The sequence below is a fragment of the Mytilus trossulus genome, chromosome 4, assembly GCF_036588685.1.
Source record: "Mytilus trossulus isolate FHL-02 chromosome 4, PNRI_Mtr1.1.1.hap1, whole genome shotgun sequence".
Taxonomy (NCBI): domain Eukaryota; kingdom Metazoa; phylum Mollusca; class Bivalvia; order Mytilida; family Mytilidae; genus Mytilus; species Mytilus trossulus.
Window position 1 is genome coordinate 60,473,674 of NC_086376.1, and position 11,520 is coordinate 60,485,193.

General features: G+C 30.2%; 1 protein-coding gene across 1 annotated transcript; it reads right to left on the bottom strand.

The window, feature by feature from the left end:
* Window positions 1-2,016: 2,016 nt before the first annotated feature.
* On the bottom strand, window positions 2,017-7,192 carry LOC134715668 (cAMP-regulated phosphoprotein 19-like). Its single transcript, XM_063578003.1, has 3 exons — window positions 6,999-7,192; window positions 5,099-5,197; window positions 2,017-3,530 (listed from the first exon to the last, which is right to left on the bottom strand). The coding sequence occupies exons 1-3, from the start codon at window positions 7,071-7,073 to the stop codon at window positions 3,339-3,341; spliced, it is 366 nt and encodes a 121-aa protein (XP_063434073.1). The 5' UTR covers window positions 7,074-7,192; the 3' UTR covers window positions 2,017-3,338.
* Window positions 7,193-11,520: the final 4,328 nt, after the last annotated feature.

Consider the following 11,520-nt stretch of genomic DNA (forward strand, 5'->3'; position numbering starts at 1 on the left):
CAACATCTTCCGGTAACTCATTGGACAACATGACCCCGATTGTCTCATCTCTATTACACTTAACAAATTTGAGTGAACACGAACTTCTCTCTAGTGATCGCACTTAAAGTTTAATGTAAAAAAACGGTCCCTTCCCGGAAGTCGCCGTTTTGTTTGACCATGCGACAAGAGATAAATTAATAATTGCAGACCCGAAATCGTTTTTTTTGTTGTTTTTTTGAGGATTTCGTAACAGTCGGCGGAAAAAATAAAAATAAAAGTAGGAAGCACTACTTTTATTTTTATTCTGAAATCGGACAATGTGGAGTCGGCGGATCTCGTTAAACAGATAATAAAAAAAATCGTGGCCTTATCAATCCTGAGTAGAATTTTTCATCTGTTTTATTCTCACGCTTTTGTTTAATTTGATTGAGTTTTGCTTTTTTGATGTTTGATTTGGAGTTTATTACTTTTTTGTTGATTATAATACTTGCTCTTATTCCTTATTGTTGATTGCATAGTAAAGAAGCATCAAAATATCAATTTTAAAGTTTTTGGTTTAACCAGGCCGGTAATCAAACTCAGAACTTGCAGCACTTGAATTGAGTACAATAACATAAGCTAACTGAGGCAGTTGACTGTACATAATGTCATTTACAAACACACCATGGAAATAAGGTCAAAATAAGAAGAAATCTGACTAACACTGTGGTAAAGTCTGATTTCACACTACAAATGTATAAGCAATATAAAAGGTTAACTTCAATTGATGAAAACCATTTAATAAATTTGAGAATGGAAATAGGGAATGTGTCATAGAGGCAACAACCCGACCATAAAACATACAACAGCAAAAGGTCACCAATCATAAATTCCCACACCTGAAAGCGTCCTTCAGCTGGCCCCTAGACAAATATATATACCAGTTCAGTGATAATGAACATATCATTTGTTTTGAACAATATAAGAAACCTATGTCATTTTCCACCATCATGGCCAAAAGCAAAGAAAACTAAAATAAGTTTCATATTTATAATTACAATATGACTCTGTATGTACATAAAACAAACATGACTTTTAAATTTAACAAATATATATATAATGTTTGTAAATAAACACAATAAGCAATGGTCTTTGCAAAAAAATGGCTTTTTTCAAGAATAGAAATAATAGCACTTACACTAACCAATTACTCTGAAATTTCTACCAGAACAAATTTGATGAATGGCAAATACAGTCAACACATCAAAAGATCGTATTAGTCTTCAATACCTACAAACCGTCAGCTTTTTAAATTTTCTAATCCTTTGCAAAATAGTTATGTAACCATCAATGTATAAAAAGATTAGTCAAACAAATACATTTTGATCTCATCTAGGAAATGCCATTGCAAGTCAACCATTTGCTTGGTAAATTTATAAATGGACTAAGAAATGATTTATCAATTTACAACATAACCATGCATACTCTAAATACATACAAACATAAATAACAAGAGAACAAGGTCATATAAATAATATTCTCTGCTTCAAGCCCAAAGGTGTTGATCTATTATATAGATACAAAACTTCACAAATTCTTTTTTGTTTTCTTATTTGAGTCAAAAATATCTTGAACAAGGTCATTGATATAATAGTTTTACTTATCAATATTGAGTTTTCAGTGTCATGGTTTGTGGAATGTTTTTATCCTTTTCAAGTTTATTTTGTATATCAACTGAGAATTTGAATAACGCTTGGAATACCAAATATATATACGCTACAGGACTTTGAAAACAATTACAAGTTACTTCTTGATTAATTTGCAAACTTCATTTTCTCCATTCTTTATCTGTTTAAGTGTTTGTATATTTGTAAGTGTTTTTAAAGCAAATAAAACAAAAATATCTTCGCAGTAAAAATCATTTCAATTGATGAAATTTGTATGTGATTACATGTGTACTTAAAACTCTTAAAAAGCAATAATCATTAGTATAAAAAGTATGAAAGCTTTTGTTTATGTCTGTTATTCAGCATGTTCAGTCCACAACAAACATTTACATTGTATAAGTAGTGTCCCATTATCATGATATGACAATTAATAACCACTGTCTGTCATATATGCATACATTATTAAAAACAAAAACATATTGTCTCCTTCATGTCCTTGAACAAAATGAAAACAGAAAAGTTAAGAATTCTTACCAAAAAATAAAGAGAAGTATACATAATTCCCAGTATAAAAGTATTGTTTGAAACACAATCCCTATAAATACATGTACAAACAATACAAAATAACAATATTTAATGTTTTATTAATTGATAAATAGTAACTTAGTTATTGAATTTTTGGTCAAGAAAAATTACTTTTAAAAACTAGTTGACTGTGAGCATCAGATTCAAAGCTTAATTTAAAGCAAAACTACATTTAACAGCAAAAACAATCACTTTTTTTTTTTTTTATAAAAATATGAAATACTTTTGCACACTTCAGCATTCACCCATTTCATATTTCGTTTTTAATTGTATGCTATTGTCAGTAACAATATCATATCTTGGCAAATGCTTGGGGACAATTTTTATCTTCAATAAATATTGCACTATTCTGTCAGTTGTTAGTCAATGTCAGAGGAATAACATCAGTACAATGATGGCAGATTTTCTAACTTGTTCTGTTACCATGGTAACATTAACAAAGCATTGGTAGAGTCTCAAATTGACCAGTTACCATGGTAACAGGAACACAATGATGGTAGACAAATTAAATTGTTCAGTTATAGTTTCAATTACATTTCATTTAATCAGTTCTCAATTAAATATGATAGTATTACATGTATGTGTTGCATTCAAAAGTATATTTTTTGTAGTATATATATATTCTGTATATAATGGTACTTATATCAAATAATAAATTAAAACTCAAGCCAGAATATGACTCAGTAAAAGATACCAAAAGTAATGGCAATCAAGAAACCAGTTTCTCTGATTAGAAAAATTAAAGAAGCTAGAACTGTTGACTAATCATACTTTTCTATAGGCCTGACACAACTTGTTTTGCCTTATATTAGTCACTCAACATTGTCATACTATTTCTCTGAAAATGAAAAACTAAAATTGATCAAAATGTACATGTATATATATATATACCCCAAAAATTTATTTTACTTCTCAAAAAACATTGAACATATGTTTGTAATTTTTGTTTTACACCAGAAATACTGTATACAGGGACCTTAAAGAAATGTGATGCTCGTGAACAACTTGGCAAGCATACAGTGGAAGCAGTCAGACAATACACTTTGTGTGCCGTTACTGTCAATCACTTAAATCTACCAATATTGTGGCATCCCTGATTTCTATGACTCTTGATGAATTCAACATCTATGACAATTCTCCTTCTGCTAATTTACTCTGTATGATTGAGGGTTTTCTGGGAGGTAAGGATTCTGGTGTAGGGATAGCATCGCCAATGGACTCCTGTAATATCATCTTTTCTGTGGGTGCCAAAGGGGTCTTTGGGTTGTTCATCTTAGCTTTGGCCATATTGTAATCGCCGGAATCGAAATATTTTTGCTGAAAAAGAATTCAAATACATCTTATTAAATAGATATAAACATATCTATCATTTTCTATAGCAAATTAGAGTTAAAATTTTCCATGATTAAAGACAGACACAGTGAAAACCTAGAGCATGTAGAGTGCCCTAAAACTTCGTCGGTAGGGAACTTAAAAAAGATAACTTCTTTTTTCAACTTAAGTTTAATTTGCCCATCTCTTTCAGTCTTTGTAAGCAGGGTTTCCGCTGGCGGTCGCCATTTTCGCAATTTGCGAAAAAATAATAATTATGGCGATAAAAATTCTTTATTTGCGAAAGAATTTGGCGAAAGAAATATAAAAAACTGTTTATTTTCCTTCATCTTGTTTATTTACTTTTATTCAAGTTTCTCGGACTTTATCCGATTAGACAATACTCGGAATTCATCTTGACCTCATTAAGATTTGAACAGAAAATCAATAATCAGCTGATTGCATTTTAAGCTATCGACAACAAACTTTAAGGACTAATTAATAAAGGTGTTGATTGAATTGTTTGACAAAATAATATAGTTAAATGGCTTCGGCTAAAAGTAACATAAAGAATTTATTTACCACTTTGCGACGCACGTGTTTGAAGAAAACTTTTGACGTCTCCTCAGTCTCCTTTTAAAGATAGTTTAGAAAAGAAAGCTGTTGTTGTGACGAAAAATGTTCAAAAGCAAGAAAAATCTCCGATTTAAAACTTTAATTATTCTTTCACTTTGATATACCCTGTGGGTAATTGATTAGGGAGAAACATGTGTTTCAAGAATAGGTTTACGTCTCAACTTTTTCATTTACGATGGTCAAGAAAAGAAAACTTTCGTTAAGAAAAAATCTATCAAAAAGGTTGTGAACAACCCCTCTAATGAAATTAATCCTTCAATGTAATGACAACAAATGAAATGAGGGATCAATTTAATGTGATAAAAGCTTTTGTTTTGTTGTAAAAACCACTTCTTAGTACAAAAGGGCACATCAATATTTATCTTTAAAAGAAACTTTCCCAACGAACTATACTGGTATTATATGATGAAAACATGTCCTCGAATTTAGTTATATTCCAGGACATATATATTCTTTATTATTCAAAAGTATAGTGGCCCCGTCATTTAGAATAGTTGTTTAAAATACAATGAATATTTCCTTTTAAGTTAAAAAAATTCTGTTGCTTTTAAAGTAAATGTTTAGTGTTTATTCATTATGTTCATTAAAATGTTAACTCTAAAATAAGTTTTAGCGAATAATCATAGACACAATGGGGCAAAATCATCCTATTCAAGGGAAAAAGGGGGGGGGGGGGGTTAGAAAAAAATGGAAATTTTAAATAAAAAATATATTAATGTTATTTGGCGAAAAAAAAATAGAGTGGCGAAAAATACATTGTTTTGGCGAAAGAGGTGGCGAAAAAAATAATTGACCCACGGGAAACCCTGTTTGTAAGGAATGCCTGAACATTACTTATTTTGTACAGCACTACGCATTTAGGTAGTTGTTTTTCAATGCTACAGTTTTTTGGTATTATTTTGACAATAGTCCATCTGCTTTTGAATAGTTCTACTTACCCCTCTCTGTAATCTTTTGGCCAATAGTCCTGATGGTCCACCTGGTTTCACATTGGGATATTTAGCTTTTAATTTGGCTTCTTCCATCATCATTTTCTCCTATCAAAATTAAATAATTTATGTTAGTTATTAATCATGTTTCTCGTTTTGGTATGTAATTTTAAGCTGATTTCGAAAGATTATATGTGATGGTCAAGAAAATGGAAGTCCTCACTTAATGCAAGTAAATGTAAATAGCTTAAGTCAACTTAAGTTAGTTTTCTTGTTAAATGTTTGAATTGTTTTGCATTTGTCATTTCAACTTCAAGGCCTTTTATAGCTGACAGTTCATTAAACAGTATATATGGGTTATGCTCATATTTGCATGCTGACTGAGCATTGACCTATAGTTGTTTATTTCTGTATGTGTCACTTGGTCTCTTATGTGAAGAGTTGTCTCATTTGCAATCATACATTGTCATATGCATACCACATCTTTTTTTTTATATGTACTACATTGTATCTGTGTGATTAAAGATTGTGATAATCGTATTTTTTAATTTTTTTTTAGAAATATGGCATAATGCCACAACAGCCTTAGACCCAATTTGACTACTAAGAGATTATCTAGTTTTACATAAAATGGATAATATTAAATTAGGAAAACTGTTTGAATTGTCAAAATAAATAGTTTTAACATTTTTTGTCTTAGCATGAATTTACAGCAGGTATTCATAATCACATACATTTATCTTGTGGCACAATAATCAAGCAAGTGCAATATATGTATAACATGAATAAACTTAAGTGTAAAAATCAAGTTTTATTAACAGGATAAAACTAGTAATAATTATGATAAAAGTGCAAGAACAAATAAATACATACATATTACATTGATAATATTCAAATTTGGAAGCCCAACTTTTTCCTACAATCCTGATACGTACTACATGTAGTACAAACAACAACTTTAGAAAGTGATAAAGACTTAATCTGTCTGAACACAAAAACAACAATCATACATGTAACAGGCTCCCAAAATAATCATTAGACATGTACATGAAATGACCAATTTGCAATCTTTCTTGTCAGATTGAAATTTTACCTACTTTGTGAACCTGAAAAATAATTATAATATAAAAACTTTTAGAATTCTAATAAAATATAACAGAATATTCCCCAATTAAACTCTGCCCATCTGTCCTTTAATCCTCACATCAAACAAGAAAATTATGTATCTTGCCAATTCAGGTTCTAACAGTCCTTTGAAACTGAAGCTAATCCATGAAAATCTGTTCAACTCATCATTTTCAAAACTGGTAAAAGTACATCAAGATTGTAAAATTGTTTATCAACAAGGCAAACATATTGTCATTTTATTGTAATTACATCATGTAAATGTACATGTACTAGATGTCATCAGCTTTCTCTATTTTGTCGAGTTTAAACTCTCATGTGAGAACACTGGACTGCCCCTAGTCCAAATAATTATGACGTCTTGAAAGGCTATTATATTTTTTTTCTTTGACGCCTTACTTCGACTTTAGGCGTCAAAGAAAAAAATTATAATAGCCTTTCAAGACGTCATAATTATTTGGACTAGACTGCCCCCTGTTACTGTGGAGTTACAAAGATGATGTTGTATATTTCTTGCTGTGATGTAAAACCTTTTCCAAATTCCACAATATTGACTTGAGAAATAAGTGTTGATACACTACAAAATGATGATCAGAATGACCTCAACCTAACATATTACTCACTTACTCTTTAAACATCATAACTCGTGTGGAAAGAAATAACTCTAACATGGAAATTATTAAATGCCTAAGAAATGAAAAATATAACCAAAAAAAATGATGAAAAAAGATCACTTTTTGCACCGAATCTACTCATAGAACGAAACAAACGGTGAATGTTTTACCTTTATCGTCATTGTTGTGGGTTCTGGTGCAACAAATTCTGGCTCTTTTCGATCTATAGTTCCTTCCGATGACATGTTTATCTTGTTTTGAACGGGTCTCACTAATTTTACAATTGTAGATGGAGGCGCTCACACGGTATTATAATTTCCACCAATCAACAGCAAAGATTTAATTTTCCTCTTTTAGTATGTGGTTTAGCCCAAAACCTAAAAGATACCACGAGTAGAGAGGAACTAATAAATAAAATTTTCAACACTTCAAAACTGACTTTTAAAGTTAGTACACTCATAAATGCAGCATAATTACAATATTCAATTAACGCTACAAGACAAAGAATACAATACTTTATGGATGTACTTGAAAGATGTACACCTCTGAGGAGCAAACAATTTCTGGAGGTAAACTTTTGTTCTTTACCTGAATTTGAGGTTTATAATATAAGACTGTAAAAAAGTAATTGGTGAAGAAAGATCATATGGTGGTGCACTTCTTTTTTTGCTAAGGCCCTTTGAAAATACTCATTTTGATGATATTTTCCATTTTTCCCAAATTCAAACCTTTTTTGGGGTTATATTTTGTGAAAAAAAACACACAATTCCACAATTAAACTTTTTTTTCATACTTTTATTTTAAGAAGGATAAAGTGAACCAATCTAAATAAATTTAACATAAACAAAACTATATGTAGGTGTTAATATAAGAAAATTTTATCATATTTTGATGCTTTTTGTCGAGCCTTCGACTTTTGTCGAAAAAGCGAGACTAAGCGATCCTACTTTCCGTCGTCGTCGGTGTCGTCGTCGGCGGCGTCCACAAATATTCACTCTGTGGTTAAAGTTTTTGAAATTTTAATAACTTTCTTAAACTATACTGGATTTCTACCAAACTTGGACAGAAGCTTGTTTGTGATCAATAAATAGTATCCAGAAGTAAATTTTGTAAAAATAAAATTCCATTTTTTCCGTATTTTAATTATAAATGGACTTAGTTTTTCTGCAGGGAAACATTACATTCACTCTGTGGTTAAAGTTTTTTAGAATTTTAATAACTTTCTCAAACTATCCTTTGTTTGTACCAAACTTGGACAGAAGCATGCTTATGATCATAAGACAGTATCCAGAACTAAATTTTGCAAAAAAATAAATCTATTTTTTCCATATTTTACTTTTAAATGGACTTAGTTATTCTGCGGGGAAACATTACATTCACTCTGTGGTTAAAGTTTTTAAAATTTTAATAACTTTCTTAAACTATCCTGGGTTTGTACCAAACTTGGACAGAAGCTTATTTATGATCATAAGATAGTATTCAGAAGTAAATTTTGTAAAAAGATAACTCCATTTTTTCTGTATTTTACTTTTAAATGGACTTAGATTTGCTTCCAGTTAACATTACATACAGTCTGCAGTTAAAGTTTTCAAAACATTTATTAGATTCATTAACTATCCTAGAGTTTTACCAAACTTGGACAGAAGCTTCTTACAATCAAAAGATAGTATCAAGAGGAATATTTTTATTGATTTTTTTCCTCAATTTTGTTGAGTTTGCGATTTTTTTTTTTACAGCAATAGTAGGCGAGACACTGGGTTCCGCGGAACCCTTACAAATTTTTTTGTGTCATTTACCGTTCTATCAATTTTGTAAATGCGTGAATTTTTCTCAGTTTTAAGAACAAAATGCATATCAGTTATAAACGATTGAAAAAATACATATCTAAGAAATGTGAAACAACAATGACATAGGATGTACATGATTCTTATAAAATCATTTTGTGTACCCCTCACCCATTTTCACAAAATTTTGCTAAAAAGACTAACTTGATTGGTCTTAAAATATGAAAACTGGATTACTGAAACACTTTTCATTGTAAATACACAATTTTTTCACAAAGTTATGTTTGATTTTTTATAATATTATTAAAATTCATTGATATTTTCCACTCAGTGTATCACATGTTCAAGATTTCAACGAGACTGCACGGAACGTCAGAAGATGATACATCCTTAAGTGAAATGTTAGAAATGCATTAAGAATTTAAAATTGATACTTTAGATACGGAAGAACATTAGCTATATATGGATCCAAATAAGCTAAAAATATTGATATGTCATGGAGCTGACCTTTTCGAGATATTTGATTTGTAAAATATGGTAGGCAAAGAATGACTAGGACTTACCCCTTATATTTGCATTATATTTTGGATCTCAAACCAGAAAGAAAATCAAGAATCTTTTTAAAAATTTTGGTAAATGACCGTTCTGAGGAGCCTGCTTTTTTGTTACTTTCACATATGTGTGGTGTTTATTGAAACAGATGAAGTCCGAAATTACAAAAGAAAATCAATGATTACTGATTCCATGGATTCATTTCAACCTTTCATTACATAATGGCGAATTGTTATATACTGAATTACAGAATACAGAATTCACTTCACTGTACAACGTTTTTAATCCGTATGACCATCCGAAGCAGTCATATAACTGTTCTCATTTAGTGAATAACATTTCTCCTTACAAGTGTTATGACTCAACCATGAGCCTTTCAAAACAACTCGATGGAAAACGCTGGTTCAAGAAATATTATCAACTTGGAAATATACACCATATGTGCAGTTGCTGCCGGAATGTTGCTACACAACTATATATATATATTGAATGTTCTGACATAAACATCTTCAAATGCGTTTGTTCCTTATTTTTACTTTGTGTACCTGAAAGTCAATGATATTGCAAAACAAAGTGACTTAGTCAGTAAAATATAGCTCTTAACCAACCCTCATTGACACAATCTTGGTGTATTAACTGTAGATCAGTAAAGGTAGAAATAGTACAAAAATGTGAGTTTTAAAGTAATCACAAGTGACATTTCTTTCGAGGATGAAATTGTATAGTGAAACATTTAAAACGCCCATATCAAACTATTAAATCAATCTTACAGAATTCTATATTGCAGCCCTGAATACTACAAGTTTAAATAGAGTTATCGCTCTTCTTCTATATATACCTCATTTGCTAAAATTTTGGTTTTTTTTGTAGCACAATACAAAGATTTTATAACTCCAACTCCAAAGTTTTAAAATGCTGTAACTTTCTTAATAACGCTTGAAAATTTACAAAAGTGGTAGTTTTAGATAGCTAACAGATTACTCTTTCAAATTAATGCAATGTTAGTATTATGCAACAATTATGTAACCAATTATAATGTTAACTGTTTCTAAAATATTTTTCACCAAATTTTCACTTTTCAATGAATTTAGCTTCTGCAAAGGTATCCCTAGAGAGTTGAATTTATCATATGTTGTTCCTATGGCCATTATCTACAAAAGAGTGTCTCAGATTTTAGATAGAATATAAAGAACAAATTTTACACCTTATAAAACATTATCTTCTTTTAATGTGGTTAGGATGTTTACACTAATTAGAGCTTTATGAGAGAATGAAATACCATAGAGACAATCGGAGACACCCTTTTGAAGCCCATGAAGTGTAGTTTAAGATTTCGTTAAAATTTTCTGTATAGTTAAAGAGATGATAGAGCTCAATTCATTCAAGTGAATTTACCCAGATTTTGCCACTAATTACATAATAATGGATTACATATTAATTGCATAATAAAAATATTGCATTCATTTAAAAGATTAATCTTTTATCTATCTATATATACCTCTTTTATTATTTTCTATGCATTCATAAGAAAGTTACAGCATTTCAAAGGTTAGTGATTGGAAGTAAAAAAAATCTTTGTATTGTGCTCAGCTCTAAGAACAGAAACAAGACATACATTGTTAAGAACATACGTTTTTCACGCAAAAAAAATAATTTCTATTCCGTTATATCTATTTCTATTTTTAGTAACTGTGGTTTGTAGACGTTACTGCGAACAAACATGCAAGCCTATATTTTGACGTCTTGTCTCTTATTAAGCCATGTAGATAGATTATTAATGTTTTAGATTCGGACGAATTTATGAGAGAGAATCTAAGGAACCAATAACTTGAATAAGTACTGAGCAGGGTATCAGTCAAGCGCAAAAAGTAGTATAGATTCGCGCCAAAAGTGTAATTTCACCTCTACAAACCAAGATAAATACGAAAGTAAAGCACGAAAAGGTGGAAACATACTAAAATCGATTAAGTTACGATTAAAGAATATTCCAATGGAATACAAATAATAAGAAATAGGTAACAAATAAGGAACAAGGAATAAGTAACAAATAGGTAAAATAACGAATAAGGAATATATATAAATAGTCATCAAAGGTACCAGGATTATAATTTAGTACGCCAGACGCGCGTTTCGTCTATATAAGGCTCATCAGTGACGCTCATATCAAAATATTTATAAAGCCAAACAAGTAAAAAGTTGAAGAGCATTGAGTATACAAAATTCCAAAAGATATAAGTTGCGAATAGTCCTATAATTTAAATATAATTGAAATGTCTGAAAATCGGTTTCATTTAATTTGAGGTATATTTCTCTGGAAACCTTACCTCACTTTTATTTTAACAGGGCCGTAACTAAC

What these genes read in the sequence shown, in the direction of transcription:
- LOC134715668 (XM_063578003.1), bottom strand. Translation starts at nt 7,073, where the DNA reads ATGTCATCGGAAGGAACTATAGATCGAAAAGAGCCAGAATTTGTTGCA. An exon ending in CCACAACAATGACGATAAAG is followed by an intron (nt 5,198 to 6,998) that starts GTAAAACATTCA and finishes TAATTTTGATAG; the next exon opens with GAGAAAATGATGATGGAAGA. An exon ending in CCAAAAGATTACAGAGAGGG is followed by an intron (nt 3,531 to 5,098) that starts GTAAGTAGAACT and finishes ATTCTTTTTCAG; the next exon opens with CAAAAATATTTCGATTCCGG.